Source organism: Alligator sinensis, unplaced genomic scaffold (assembly GCF_000455745.1).
Source record: "Alligator sinensis unplaced genomic scaffold, ASM45574v1 scaffold1051_1, whole genome shotgun sequence".
NCBI lineage: Eukaryota > Metazoa > Chordata > Crocodylia > Alligatoridae > Alligator > Alligator sinensis.
The window spans coordinates 1,021,163-1,037,323 of NW_005842473.1; the positions used below are offsets into that span (position 1 = coordinate 1,021,163).

The 16,161-nt window shown below is 39.9% G+C and overlaps 1 protein-coding gene across 3 annotated transcripts in view; it reads left to right on the forward strand.

Moving 5' to 3' along the window:
- FAM193A (family with sequence similarity 193 member A) overlaps positions 1 to 16,161 on the forward strand; it is a 101,993-nt gene that overhangs the window by 75,459 nt on the left and 10,373 nt on the right. For 2 of the 3 annotated variants that reach the window (XM_006030899.3, XM_006030900.3), the window contains exons 14-19: positions 2,074 to 2,325; positions 6,061 to 6,259; positions 8,147 to 8,419; positions 8,865 to 9,147; positions 12,671 to 12,857; positions 14,360 to 14,590. In XM_006030899.3, coding sequence (XP_006030961.2) covers positions 2,074 to 2,325; positions 6,061 to 6,259; positions 8,147 to 8,419; positions 8,865 to 9,147; positions 12,671 to 12,857; positions 14,360 to 14,590 — 1,425 coding nt within the window. The remainder of the gene's footprint in view (positions 1 to 2,073; positions 2,326 to 6,060; positions 6,260 to 8,146; positions 8,420 to 8,864; positions 9,148 to 12,670; positions 12,858 to 14,359; positions 14,591 to 16,161) is intronic. The other variant, XM_025212580.1, reaches the window with a different exon arrangement.

The following is a 16,161-nucleotide window of genomic DNA, read 5'->3' on the forward strand; positions in this document are numbered from 1 at the left end:
TATAATGTTCCAAATGGTGGAATGTGTATATATAATGTTCCAAACTGGGAACGATATATCTACCTCTCTGTATTCGGACATTTTTGGGGAAACAAATTAGTAATCCAGTATGGTACCAAGCAACAGGATGTGTATATATGCAACACATTCAAAGGGAAAAAAATGAAGTACTTAGCTATCCATGGCTCCTTTTGTATGAAATTCTGTTGCAAATTGTATTAACTATTTCTACTGCCAGTCCACTGTTCTAAAACAATTAGTAACTTAACGTTTGTAACTTAACATTTACCACTGGAGGCTTAAGGATGACACTGCTAGTCTAAGGAATCTTTCTTAAATGAACTGAACGTATTGAGTATCAAACCGGGGGGGAAGATGTATATCAAAGCTGTAATTCCCTTATTCCCCTAGCTAATGGTGTTGCTAAAGACAATATTTTAAAGAAAAAGATGGAATGGGAAGAATGTGTCCAATATATATAGGCAATCATTTTAACCCATGGAAACATTCTTCCCATTCCATCTTTTTCTGTAAAATATTGTCTTTAGCAACACCATTAGCTAGGGGAATTACAGCTTTGACTAGAAGTACTTCCCACATACAGTATTTCATAAAACAGTTTTATTTGTTCTCTGAGATCTATACCAAACATAGTCCTTCAATTTATTTCTGCTATCTAATATTTAACATTCTACCAGCTTCCATTTTTCTTTATAGATAAGGGTAAGGAGGACCAATAGTAGACTAAACTAAGGTGCTCTCTTTGACTATAGCCAGAACCAAGCTATTCAGCTTATCTCTCAGGTACTCAGAATCTGAGTGTGTTTACACACGTACTCAACCAACTTAAAGTAAAGTAACTTAACTAAGCCTACTTAAGTCATGTTGGAGTGTATATACTATATCTCCTTGACATAGTTGCAGCCATCTTGTGAACTAAATTGACTTAACTAATGCGGCGCAAGATAATATACTTCCAAAGAGGTGTATTATTTTGCACTGCATTAGTTAAGTCGATAATACACCTTGGAGGTGTATTATTTTGCGCTGGATTTAAGTCTACTCTGCTTCACATATGTGTCCTCTCTGACAGTTAAGTTGGCTTAAAAAATTAAGTTGGCTTGACTATTAGAAATTTAGCATGTGTGTACACACCCTATATGTTTTAAAAAGCCGGTAGAGATGGGCTTAAAGAACATGCCATGGCAACAGAGAGACTCTTGAGCTTAATATTGAATGATATCAAAATTGGCTACAAATTGGCTAATATATTCTGCCTGTTGAAGGTAATAGCTCCTTCAAGTGAAAGTGCAGGCAGCCCATTATTTCCATGAAAAAAAAATTTAATCTTAGACATGTAGGACATGCACTTATTTAATGTTATGTTGTCTACAGAGAAGTCCAAATCTCATGCTGTCTTTGGGAGAGCTCTTCTACAGCTATTTATTTAGATTACTAGTACCCGTTTCCTTTAGTAAGATGACTTTTTGGGAGTTTGTCCCATGCACTGCATGGACATTAAGCAGCCAAGAAGAATTATGGTGGTTATATGGGTTGTCCAGATCTGATATGCTTGTTTCCACAATGAGCCACCCTCCTGCTATTATAGAGGCCACTAATATTAAGGTTCTGTATGAAGAATCTGTGTTCTGCATGGATAGTGTATATCTGGGCAATGCACTTAAAGAACTGCAGTTAGTAGAGTATGTAACCTGATGATTCAGCTTTTGAATAGCTTGATAGGTAAATAGGATTTTTCTTCACTTCCAAGTAAGAACCAAACTCTACCATTTGTGCTTTTAGTCTTGACTATAGAAATGTCCATAATTATCCTCTGAATATTTGTAATGGCCTTTGATACAGACATGTGAACCTTGAGGTGTATTGAGTTTCAGTTTTAACCCTATTCCTTTAATGTTACCTGTGTTTCCCATCTATAAACTGCACCTTCTGTTCTCAGTTGGATATAACTGAAAAACATTAAACTTACTGTTTTGCCATATGCAAAGGGACCAGAAAACTAGCTGATTTATTTGTCTGGCAAAATAAGGTTAACTTTTTTCACTCTTACAGGCTGATCAAGGTCCAAATACTTGTGAATGTCATGTTTGCAAACAAGAAGCTTCAGGTCTGACGGCCTCAGCACTTACCGCTGGACGTCTTCCTGCTGGTCATCAGTTTATAAACCCAGAAAAGCCTGCACATCCTGCACTTCACCTTTATCCTCATATCCATGGACATATACCATTGCATACTATTCCTCATCTGCCTCGTCCACTTATCCACCCCACCTTATATACAGCTTCTCCCTTTGCACACAATAAGGTAAGTTGGATGAAGAAAGTGCTTTCTAGTTATAGAAGAACAATTGTAAATATGTATAAAATACTTTGCTTAGCTAATAGAGCTGTGTGCCAGTGAAACTATAATCAACTAGTCTACAGTGTAATTTGTTCATATAATCTGTGAACTAAAAATAAATATAATCTTATGATAGAATTTAGCCTTCATTTAGCTAGTAGTTTATTTCCATCAGCCTAGCCCTGGTAAAGAGTTTGTTAGAACTGACATACATAAATGTAGTCAATTTTTAAAAGATTACCACAGTCCTTTCTAGTGTAGCATGGCTCTATTAAATGTTGTATTTTGGTATGGTTGAGATTTAAAACATTGAAGAGGCGAGAGTCTGTTCCTTTTTGGCATTGGTATCCTGGATTTAGGTAACGTGTTGATGCTGTAAATATGCCAAGGTGTTGAGGACTACCAATGAATGTGCTGGTACCTTTAGGAGAAAGTGCAAATTCAACAAAGTTCTTCTGTAGAATAGCATGGCTAGCTAACAAGAAAAGGATCCATTTTCTTGAGCGGTTGCAGACACTGATACTGAAGAAATTAGGATCATGTAACTGTCTCGATAGCTTTTTCCGAAGTGTATACATCTGAAATCTAAAGCAGGGTATCCTAGTGGGCTATTGTCCCGTGTCTGTTTGTTTTTTTTTCCGCTCTTACTTAAGATTTGAGGGGTGTGCCCTTCCAAATTGTCAGGAAATATGCATTTCATAAGAGCAAATTTGAACCAAAAGGTGCTTCGCATTTTCAGGGAAAGGTAATCTGAAAAACGGACTCTGAAGTTAGGCTCTTGCATTCTCTCTCTTCTAGGATTAAATTTATGTGAAAAATGAGTTCTCAATTGGCACTAAAACTTGATTGGAGACACAAAATAAGGATGTTTTTTCAAGGGGAAAAAAATTGCAACTGAAATGAAAAGTCACTTGGGGTTGTATTTTGGAAAGCTGAATTTAGGCTGAATCCTCTCTATTGCTCGTGGTGATAATGCCTAAGGAGAGAAGTCAACTTCACTCTCAGATTATTGGCTATATATACAGACCTGGCAGTCAGAAGGTAAAATGTTTAGTTGAAAATGGAACAGATTCTTTAGCTGAAGCAGAACCTTCTGTTGAAGAGGGTGTCAGTTATTCAAATACAGAAACCCACAATTCCCTTTTGAACGTGTCACTCTTCTGATCAGCTGGTTTGAGTCATAGATTCTTTCTATTCAGGTGGAGGCTTTAATGTGAGACCCAGAGAATTAAAAAAATGTATTTTAAGTATGGAAATAATATTATTACATTCAAATCTATCAGAGACACAAAAAATCACAGAACACAGTGCATCTATTGGTGTGTATATAGTCAAATGCAAGTAAACTATTAAGGTGATGGGCATTGTCTGCAGAAGTGGCTACGGCAGGGGTGGGCAATTATTTTGGGCGGAGGGCCGCTTATTGAGTTTCGGCAAGCCATCGAGGGCTGCACGATAGGCAGCCAGAGGCAGATAAATATAAATTTTCTAAGTTTTTTTAGGGGCCCCGCGGGCTGGATAGAATGGCCTGGAGGGCCGCATCCGCTTCCCGGGCCACATTTTGCCCACCCCTGGGCTAAGGAGTGAAGAAAGTTGTATGAGGCACACCCTAATGAGTAGGTAGTAAATTGGTGGGAAAACGAGGGTACTCTGAATAGGATAAATTGTGTTTGTAGTTTGAGAAATAGGTAAAAGAAGGGGTTTGTAATGGGTTTGAATTAGTAAAGGAGCTGAATAGATTCAGGCATGAAGTGACTAAAAACAGCAGAGAATGAAGAAAGTTACACTACTCATTGGAGAAAGCAAAGAAACAAGTTAGTGGAGAAAGAAGTGTGGGTTAAACTTTGAAAATTGCTATGGAGACTTTATACTTATATTGTAAAGTGGCCAGAAATCCTGTTAAGATTGAGGGGTGAGTATGGTATTTCCAAATACAGGTTAAAAAATGCGTAGACTTGATTGTATTTGGAGAAATTAAATTAACATGTTATTATGCAAAAAAAAAAAAAAATCACTTTTTGCTTAAAGCGGAGTAAGTTCTGTGGGTAAGATTTGAGTTCATTTCTCAATTTTGATGTAACTTTTGTGAGCTTGGACAAGTCACTAAGGGCCAGGTCCACAAAATTACATGAACACCTTAACTCCCATTGAAATCAGTGGGAATTTTAAACAAAGTTATGGATCTGGGTGTTTATAACTTTTTCTGTTACGCATCTGTTTGGGGAAGAAACATGATGAGTAATAGCTGGTGTGAGAGAAATCATGAGTTTGTGGTGCACAGATTCTAATGTGGTAATGGACATGTTAGTGGCTCTAGCTTTTGTTCCATTTTTAATATCACCTATAGGCTGCACCTAATATGTAGCCCTTTGTCAGCCTACAGTGCAGAACAAGACGAGGGGAATCTCCAGCATCAGTAGAACTTGAGCAGCTGATGGCTCGGCTGGATGTGGTACTCATCCTTTGGAGGATATGCTGTGGAGGGATCAAATAAAGAGGGAGATGAACATAACAATGGAGGGGGGAGTATGAACAAGCAGGGGGTCAGTCCTTGGAAAAGACAGTCTGGAGAGAGAGAGAGAGAGAGAGGTGGGTGGGGAAAGACCAGCTGAGCAGTTTTGGGACTTAGGGCTGGAGAGATTGGAAAAGAGAACAGCAGAGCGATCCTTGGGGATGCTCTGGACTGCGTATGCTTCATCAGAGATAGAGGGATTACCTGCTCCTTTGGAAGGGACCAGAGAATCTCTGGTTGGCCTGCCTTTGCCCTAGTAAATGCCTTTGGGCTAAGAAGAGACTGTAGGCTGATTTGTCCTGAGATGCGACTTGCATCAAAAGGGCAGGTGGGGGAGGGGAACAGTCATTTACATATGCAGCTTGAATGGCAATTAGCCACTATTGTCCTAGGGCAAAGTATTAATTCAGATGCTTCACAGGAACTTAACATGGGAAAATAGGCTTGTCTGTCTGTAGGATCCCAGGATAAAAGGCATTGCCCTGGTAGGAATTGAACTTCCTGTTTTTAGCCTTAGTTCTCCCCAGCAAGACCTCCTTGAATCCGGGCCAGGGAGGGTGAAGGACCAAAAATCAGGGTCTGGGAATGGGTTGGAGTCTGGACCCTCTACCCCCCCCCACCATATCCTTGTTCTAAAAGTCCAAACCTGAGCTAGCATCGGGGAATGCCCGAGACCAGACAAAGCCGCTGTGGTCCCAAGAAAGCGCCACTTCCCCCTCCATGCTTCGAGGTTTGTCATAAAGGATTGTTGTCTGAGAAACCATAGGCAGTCAGACTCCTTTAGGTTTGTGCTTATGCATATATAATTCTTAACAAAAAACGAAGACTTGCAGAACTGCAACATGAGCACGGCTTTTTCGTAAAGGAGATTTTTCTTTCTAAATTCTTCAGTAAACTGTTTTTTCTTTAAAGGCTATAAAAAGCTAGTATACATTTGTTTATACATGTATAACACGGGTGATTTTGTTAACAGACATACATGCAGAAAAGAAATATATCCACATTATCCATATATAAATAGAAATAAACCTAGTCTAGTTATCTCTTTGGGATATGATTATTGTTACTTTAGTTTTCCAGAATGCCTTTCATGATCAGAACACTTCATAATGAGTGGAGTTTTGCTGTTGGAGTGACTGTAGAAGCAAACAGAATATTAATTAGAAAATACTCTTATAATTTTGTAGGCATTACCACCAGCACCGGTTCAGAACCATACAAACAAGCATCAAGTATTCAATGCATCACTCCAAGATCATATTTATCCCAGCTGCTTTGGGAGCACTCCAGACTGGAATAGCTCTAAATTTCTAAGTCTTTGGGAACAAGAAATGATGAGTGACAAGAACTGGAATCCTGCTACTTTTTTGCCTGACACACTTCCTGGTGAGGGTTTGTTATAACTTCACACTGAATGCTAAGAAAACTACATTATAAAACTGAACATGGCAGTTTGTCAATGATGCATTTCATTGTCGCTTTTGTGAGTGGCTCTGGCAAAGATTTGCTTTAATAATTTCCCATCTGTGTTATTACAGTGGCTGAAAACATGAAAATAAAAGCTGTTCAGTATCATGATAAGGGCACTAACAGAAAGAAACTGCTGCCTCTTGGCTCTGATATTTAGACAGAGGTTTGCATTTTCAGAATTGTGTAGTTGCAAAAAGATGTGCGGATTTGGTGACTCTCATAAGGTAGGGAGACCAGATAAAACTCCTACGTTTCCTTCTACCAGGACCTTATTCTTGTTTCTTAAAAATTGTAGGTGTGTGGCTAGAATAATACCACAATATCTACCACAAGTTCCTTCCTCTTGTAGCTGTGGTGGCCCAAAACCGGGAGAGCTGACTGGACAACACTTGTGCAAAAAATAAAGCACATACTAAAGAATGTTTTGTTGTGTTACATTATTTAGACCCTCGAATAATTTAATTTCACTTTTCATAGATGAGAAGAACATATCAATTGCCTGTTGACAGGCAGCTTACAGATGTTAAAAAACAAATACACCCAGAGCTTTACTTTAAACTCTGTACCCTCATGCTGAGCCCAGTGCACATCCAGAAGAGGCATTGTGCGAGTTGGACCCAGCTCACATAACATCTGTATAAATCAGGTGCTTTAGTGGGGCTTTTTTGGCACTTTTATCTAATAGCTGACTGAATCAAAAGGTCCCACTGAAGTGCCCAGTATATACAAATGCTGCAGAGCTGGAACAAACTAACACACTGCTGCTTCCAGTAAAATGCATTTTCCCCCCACGCCTGTCAGGAGTCAGAAATCTGAGGGTAAAGGCTTATTCAGACTTGCATGTGTATGGTAGATCCTGTGCCAAAGGTTCAGTAAATCTTGCTTCATTAAACCAGCAAGCCTGATGGTGTTGTACAATCCGTGCCAGTTTACAGCAACGTGTTGGAAACCTATAAAATATTTTTGAAGCAAGTAGAATAGGAGTAATTTGTGCATCTTACTACTCCTGTCATAACAAATATTTCATATTGAAAGAGGACCGTCAATTAAAGTGTGGGGGGGGTTTTTTTGTTTTTTTGTTTGTTTTTTTTACCCAGGCTGTTTTAAGTCTCCTTTGTAGCTAATTAGTATCCTGCTACAGTAGTAGCATTACAAAAAAAAAAAATTAGCAGAATAGTCCATTGGCTATAGTCCATAGTATTGGGACAGCCACAGTATTGCATGTGTATCTGGCGTATCTCAAAAGAGCCAGCAATATCAGTTCATTTATTATTGGATAGAAGTGTATATCACAAACCAGCACCCAAGGTGGCACTGGGAGTACCTAATCATTCAGTAAGCATTAATTTATCTTCCCTCCATGATGGAGGTGGTGTACTGCCACTGCCTGTGCTGTAACTGTTAAGTGACTAGCCTGGGTGTAAAACATGAGCTGCTTAAACTGACACTTTTCAGAAAGCCTAAATTCATTTGAAAAGGACATACAGAAATATATGGAAATGTGGGGTGTTACGCCACTTTGTCACTTGTTACCATTACTAATATTTAAAACATTCTTCAAATTGTAAGAATGAAGAACCAAACTTTTGGTTTATATGATAATCTTGCCTGAGAATTTAAATTTATGGCTGCATTCACTGAAAATACACTTACTTCAGTAGTCTTACTGGGTCAACATTAGCAACACACCTTTAGATGTAGCATGTCAGGATTCAGCACATTACTACATGTTTAACTCAAAGTGCCATAAAACACAATTCTGGTAATTCTAGGAGTCTTAATTACTGTGTGTTTCAATTGAAGGGAGTGATATATTAGCACCAGCACTCTCAGAAATAAGACCTGAAGCACTTCCTACCACATCTAGCAATGAAGCAACAGCAGTTACTGATAGCAAAGAGAAAAAAATTGCTGCAAAGAAGAAATGTCTGTACAATTTCCAGGATGCCTTTATGGAAGCTAATAAAGTTGTCATGGCAACCTCTTCTGCCACTTCTTCTGTCTCCTGCACAGCCACTACAGTGCAGTCAAGCAGCAACCAGTTTAAAGTATCATCCAAGCGACCTTCATCAATAAGTAAGGATTGCTATTTCTATAAGATTACCAGATGTTGTTGCTTAATTTAATTGCAAAGACATAAAGGTTTTATTATCACTTATGCTATGTAAATGGTAAAACAGCTTCTTTTGATTACAACTTAAAATTTTCTGTATTCTTATCCAAAAAGGTATTTATAATTGATTTTAAGATTAATGTTTATGTTACCAAAGTGTCAATGTAAAAAGAGGAGCTACTTAACCTATTGAAGTCTGTTTAAAGGTTTGGTTTTTTTTCCCCCCTCTTTTGATTTCTGACCGAAATATAGCTATAGTGAAAAGGATCACTTATCTGGTTCTTAAAAAGAATAGAAGTCAGGATGGCAGGTACTGCAGTTGGAATGGTTGGTTGGGTAGTTAAGTGGTAATGTTGATCCATTTCCTTTGAAAAAGCTCGTAAATTTTTCCTTGTTTTTCACATCTAGGTGAAGTGTTCCATAATATCAATAAAGAGGACCATAGACATTCTGCACCTGTAGCGCCACGGAATAGCCCTACTAGTTTAGCATCACTTCCTTCACTTTCTCCTGCTGCATTGTCTCCGGCTTCTACACCACATCTTCCAAATCTTGCTGCTCCATCTTTCCCCAAAACTGCTGCAACAGCCCCTGGATTTGTGGATCCCCATTCAGGTCTTTGCCCCACCACCGTTGCACCCCCTACTTCAACCACAGACAGTTCTGTAAGTGCTCCACCAAGTGTGTGCAGGTGAGTGGACTTTGGTTATTCTTATTTTTATATTAAAACAGTAACAAAGTCGAAATAAAAACCACATTTGTCACATCACATCATAAACCATCACACAGAGAGTGAGTCTTGTCCACTAGTTAAATACGAACAGTGTTGTGTTCTATGCTTTGGTATGCCCCTGGTGTGGCTGTGGGACTTTACCTAAGTCACCTCAGTTGTGACCTTGCGCACACAGCTATGGCCATGGTGATGAAACACATAGCGTTCCATGCTCTTGTGTAGCACCAGGGTTTAACCTGCTCAGTTTTTAAATGGTGTTTGGGTTTTTTGGGTTTTTTTTAAATGCTGTCTGTGCCAAAAATGTTATCTGGATTGGGGAAAACAAATTGTTCCTTCCAGTTCACCGGTTCCCAATCTGTGGTACAGGTACCACCAGTGATATGCATACAACCTGTCAGTGGTACACATTAACAGATTTATTATAATTGCTTTATATGACAAAAATTCTCTGGTGGTACTTTAGGTTGAACTGAAAAATTTGCTTGTGGTACTTAAGGTTGTATCATTTTAAATTGCTGGTGTACAATCTGTCAGAGTTTGGGAACTGCTATTCTAGTTGATCCATCTTTCCCCAATAGCAAAGCAGTTTGGACCCAAGTGCAAATTCTTCGGATGATGCATATACCAGAATAGGCTTCGTCTCGTTTAGCATAGCCATGAAACACAAAAAGCATTAAAGATCAGTAAAAATCAGTGTAATCTTAAAATAATCCAACTTTGCTTGGTAACCAGATAGACAGTATGCTCCTTCAGCAAGGTACCGTATTTAAACAGATTTTTTTAAGCATGACATTTTAAACTACCTAAAGTATCAGTTCCTCATTTGGACTATGGATTCAGTCCTATAGAGCTTGTAATCTTTCAAGTTTGTAAAGATCTTACAACGGTTCAAACAAATAGCGCTATGCGAGTGTAAGATGTTAGGGAAGATTGTTAAATCAGTGTCACTGCATTATCCGAGCGTTTGAACAGTGCCAGTTGAATCCTCGGAGTGCTCTGACCCGTAGCACTGTGTTGTGGTTGCTATGGAGTAGACTGAAGAAGGCCTACAGCAATACCTGTCAATGGAGAAAATACGAATTAAGCTGACACTTGAGTTGGTTTCAAAGAGATTTAACTGTATAACATCTGGTTAGATTTATATTTCTGATAACACAAAACAATTTGTTGCTATTTAGGCCCAAAAAATTATTGAAGCTTTACAAAGGGGAGAGATTTATTCTGATACAGGGCACCTAGTGCAATAGAACCCACATTTTTGTTAGCATCTCTAGGTGCTAACATCCTACAAAAAATGTTAGGATATATAATGAATGAAGTGGAGAAGAATTCAGAAAAAAATATCGTGACAGGATATGAATAAGTGGTCTGTCTTCTGATGAAAACTGCAGTCAGCTCTGGTCACTCAGTTTAAAAATGAGATGGAAGGGATTCTGAGATGGGTGGCAAGCATGAATAGAGGCATAGGAAACAATTTCAGATGAACACTGGGAAGATTAGAATCAGTTTTTATCTTCAAAAGGAGATTAAATATAAAAGTATCCTGATAAATATATCTAGAGAATAGATTATGCCTCCATTTCATCTTCCCTCTAGTACAAAGACAAGGGGAAATTAATGACCAAAAGAAATACTTTTACTAGATATTATTGCAATTGAATTCCATAATACTAATTGAATGGGAATGGAAAAAAAAAAAAACCTAAAAGCTTAGCAGGTTTCAAGGAGGATTGGACATGGTAGATTACAGGATGCTGCAGAATTACAATGATCAGTGTTATTTTCAAATATTTAAGGACCAAAAACTCTTGTCTAGTGAAGAAAGAAAGTTTTCTCAGGACAGACAGGTCTAACAGTCTACTATACAGCTTCCTGCTTATTCTTCTGAATACAATGGACTGGATGGACCACTGGTGGCTTTTTATTTTCAACTGGCTTGGAGGCTCTTGACTAAAGTAGAGTTTGGACACCTGTTGAAGAAAGGGAAAACCAAGAAGAGGCCAAGCTGTGTATGATCATCCAGTTCTCTGTAAACCACCAGGAATCAGTGGCAGTCATTAGCAATGCATTGCAGTCAAGGATAATTGTCTTCCACAGTTGCCTTATCTGTGAGTCTGAAGATGACTAATTGACCATGATGGTTCTGATGTTCCAGGTCCCAAAGTTGATTGTGTGTCTTCATTGATTTTTTTTTTTTTTTTTTTTTTTTTTGACCACAGTAAAGTGATTCCACTGGATCCAGTCAGGAAACAAGTAGGGAGGGAGACTGGACGTCTGTACACGTGCTCCGGGGCAGAGCAGGGGACATTTTAATTGAAGTGGCTCTCAGGAGCCACTCTGATTAAAATGCCTGCAGTATCCAGTGTATTCCACATCTCCACGCTTCAAAATGGCGGCAGGGGTGCTTTAACTAAAGCTTGTTTGACAAGCTTTAATTAAAGCACCCCCGCTGCCACTTTGAAATGTGGCGATGCTGAATACATGAGACACACTGGAGCTTTCTAATTACAATGCTCCAGCAGTCTCAGTTAATCAAGTCTGCTCTGACATGTTCTAATTGGAGCATATGTAAAAGTGCCCGGTAAGTTTAGGGCCCCTTTTCTATCCCACTCCCCACATGGGGTGAGCAGAGAGGATCCTAGAAGGCTGCTCAATTTCAGTTACAGCTGCCTAATTGCACTCCTGCCTCATACAGGGAGCAGGACAAAGTCATAGACAACCCTCTTGAAACGGCCTCTTCTGTGCCAGTTCGTGGCTCAGAGGTCCATGCCTCGCAATCCTGATATTGCATCACTAGCTGGTCACCGAAGGACTTGAAAAACGTGCTAAAGCTGTTTTCATGGAAGATGCCTCTGTATGACTTCTTTTATTGTGGAGAATCTGCTGCACATAGTTCTTAACAGAATAGGACCTTGATCCAGTGGCAAGGAGACCAACTCATTTGGAGATCTTGTTACACTGCAGCCTTTGTCCATCTTCGCAGCCATTGAGATTTTAACATCTGCCTGCTCCACCATTGAGGACTTGTAGACCTATGGCTGGGGGCTGGGCAGGTTAATAGTGGCAACCTACTCCCCATGTTACAGCACCGTTAGCGGATATATGTGGCTTTTCAGGAGGGAAAACATTGCCATCTGCTGTCCCCACAACATAGTGGTGGTGCTGCTGCTTGGTCTACGACTGCTTATTTGTCAGTTCCCCCCGCTTATTTTGCGGCCTACCTTCCCTGAAGGTCATTCCACTACCTGCCGCCTGTGGCTGCTCTAGATAGCAGTACAGCTCTACCACCAGGAATCAATGGACCAGTTTCAGACTGATTCTCCTGTGATCATAGCTAGACAGCAGTATTTTTATTAGTTATAAGCTTCAAGAACCACTGTTCCTGATGCATATGCAAATATATCTATCTCTATATAACGCGCTCAGATGTTTTCAGAATATATAAACAAAATCTTGTTTTTGTTTGTTTGCTTTAATACAGTGACCCAGACTGTGAGGGCCATCGCTGTGATAACAGTAACACATATGATCATCAACAGTATGATGGAGAGGAGAGCCAAGATGAAGATAGCTGTTCAGAACATAGCTCCAGTACCTCAACATCAACAAATCAGAAAGAAGGAAAATACTGTGACTGTTGCTACTGCGAGTTCTTCGGCCATGGAGGAGTAAGTTGCACAGTTTGTTTTTTGTTTGTTTGTTTTTTTGGTTGGTTGGGGTTTTTTTCGCTGCTCTCCTCTGAGCCATGCAAATGAGAGCTACATTGGCACCACTGCTGCTTCTCCCAGCCCCTTGCTCCCTGCTTGCAGTGGGAGTGCGAGGGGAACTGGAAGCTGTTTCTGTGCTGCTGCCACTTCTCCTTGGTCCTGGCATAGCTCCACTCTGGCTGGAAGCTGTGATCTCTCTGCAGTCTTGGGGTGCTGGGAATGGGGTACAGGAGGAGAGAAGTGGCAGCACCCTGGGCACATCTTCTAGCTCCCCGGCCCTGACCAGCTCCCCTCTAGCTAAAAGCCACATTCACACCACAGGCTTGGGGGAGGGGGAGAAGGTAAAGAGAAGCAGCAGCCTTATGGGCACAGCTTCTGGCTCCCTGTCCCAGCTCCTCATTTCTCAGCCCCAGCACAAGCACAGGCACAAAACCTTGCAGCTCTGCAAGGCATATGCTGCTGACCCCTGTATTAAAGGACAGAGAAATAAGGGGAGGATCCTACAGAGGTTAGAAATGGGAGTGAAAAATAGTAGTATTGAACTGGAAAACTGAACTGTTACATCTTAAACCTGTAAAGCAGCTGTTCAAGTGGAGGTAATTTTAATGGAACAACCAGTTGAATAAAAGGGTGGTAGTGGAGAGAAGACATTTGGTTGTATAAGTGCTTAACTTATACAACCAAGCATGATATTATGCTTATATTGTAGCAGAGTATTCCCTCCAGACTCTTCATACCTTATAAAAAGCATAAAGTTACTCAGTGGCTTAGCTATAAGCAATGTGCTAGAGTTGAGCAAAGGAATATTTAGAAAGGAATGCTTCTAGAATAGTCTCAACAAAAAAATTGTCAAGTTGCTTCTTGACCCTAAAACTTCTTCATTTGGAACTTATTGTATAGTAACTGGTTCTGAAATGTTAAATGATTCATTTTTAACTACAGAATGCCTGTTTTTGAGCTGACTTTGCCTATTGCAAACAAAGAGCTTAATTTTTTAAATTTACTAAATCTTATGTTACAAATGAGCAAACTTTTTTTACATCAGGAATTTAATTTTCAGTTAAAGGTAGGATTTATTGAAACAGCAATTTTGACCAGTTTGAGGCATTTTTATAGAGTTAGCTAAGTTTTTAAAGTGTATTAACTGATCATTTTGCCTTTATCTTCTTTTCTTTAGTCTTTAGTGTTTGGTTCAAAGTGAAGCTAGTGAGACTTGAAGTGCATGCCCTTTCATGGGCAGCATATTAGAAAGTTTCTTTTTTAATTTTAGCCAGTCCAAATTCTGTTGTCTCAGTATTATTACCTATTGAGCAAATTACACATGCAGCATAACTGGCATTGGATTCTGATATTATGCTGTAACCTATATAGGCTCTATTTGAAATTTCATACCACAGAATTGTAAGTCATGCCATGATTTGTAAATTTGCACCAGGTGACTATCTTTGTCTTTCATCCCTTAGCCACCAGCTGCACCAACCAGTAGAAATTATGCAGAAATGAGGGAAAAACTTCGATTACGTCTGACGAAAAGGAAAGAGGAACAGCCTAAGAAATCGGACCAGATTTCTGAAAGGGAGAGTGTAGTTGATCATCGAAAGGTGGAAGATTTACTCCAATTTATAAATAGCTCTGAGACCAAACCAGTAAGCAGCTCTCGGGCAGCCAAGCGAGCAAGACATAAGCAAAGGAAGGTAAGAAATAGACCCGTTTGTCATAAACTGTATAACTTATGAATATATAATGTGTTTCTACCATTCAAGACTATGTAGCACCAACTTCAGTTGACACTCGCGTAGTTTATAGTGGACATGTACAGCATGCCTGGTTATAATCTTGGTGCTATTTTCAGCTGTCTGCCTTTTCTTTTTTTCCTTTTTTATTCCAAAGAAGGAAGGATTCACTAATACATCTGTTGGACATGTTTTATTAGTTAGTTTACTAATATGGAAATTATATGCGATTTGAGGAAGAGCTTTCTACATGTAAAACTTCAGGACCCCTAATGCACTCCAGAGCAGTTACATGACATTACTAATTAGAGGATGTCAAAAAAACTCACATTCTTCATGAAGGCAGCAGTTGTAGGGAAGTAGGCCTGTGCAAGTTGGCAATGATTCGATCTGGCTTCGGATCCGGCCGCTTCAGATGCCAGGGATCCGATCTGGAGCTCTGGACCGGGTTTCTGGTTCAATCCAGCTGAAGCGGCTCTGAAGCTTTGGAGCCACCTTCGAGATCCGGCCATAGGGTATAATGAGGAATCAATGAAATATCTATAACTTTGTTGTTTTTTGTTTGATTTGGATGAAACTTGCAGGGTGGTAGCCCCTACTGAGAGCATGAAGTCTGCCAAGTTTCAAGAAGATTGGTGCAGGGGTTTGAGGGGAACTGTACCCCAAATTCTTGAAAGCAAAACTCATGTCACAGGGGGGTCAAAACTGCAGGGGTGGTAGCTCCTGGTGAAGTCAAAAAGCCTGCCAAGTTTCAAGAAGATTGGTGAGGGGTTTGTGGGGAGCTGCACCTCAAGCTGCAGACATGCAAAACTTGTGACATGGGCGACCTTGTGTGTGTTAAGGTGCAGCAGGGTGAAAGCTGCAGGGATGGTGGCCCCTGCTGCGGCCACAACGCCTGCCAGCTGTCGAGGAGACTGGTGCAGGGGGGTTCTGGGGCCCTGCACCCCTAGCTGCTGACAGACAAAACTCGTGACATGGGTGCTTGTGCAACTGACTGTCTCTGCCTTGGGGCAGTTGATTGTCTGTATTGATTATTCCTCTCCTTAGTCTCTGCTTTTGTAGGTGTTAATTGATGGTAATTAACTGGCTATATTAGCTAGGTACTGTGTATTGAGCTGGTCCCCGAGTGAATCATGACTGATTGGTAACTGGTAACACAGTAGCTTAGCAGCCAGGTCTGCGGTAATGTCTCCCATGCCCCAAGACAGAGACAAATATATTTTTCAAATCATTCAGTAGAGACCTGTCTTCTCCACGTTAATTAAAACAATACTGTAAAAAGGGTACTGTTCACTTTACTGAAGGTACATAACTGTTAAAGACTAACATTACCTTGTGCTTGCTCACTCTCAGTTCTCTTCAGCCACTTGTACTTGCTCAGATTTATTAAGGATGTGCAACTGAACATGTGATTGAATACTATATGACACATCTTGGTGTTAACAAATTATACAGAAAAGTAGCATAAGGGATTTTTTTTCCAGAAATGGAAAATATACCGTATCTTCTTGGACAATACTTGTAAGGATTTG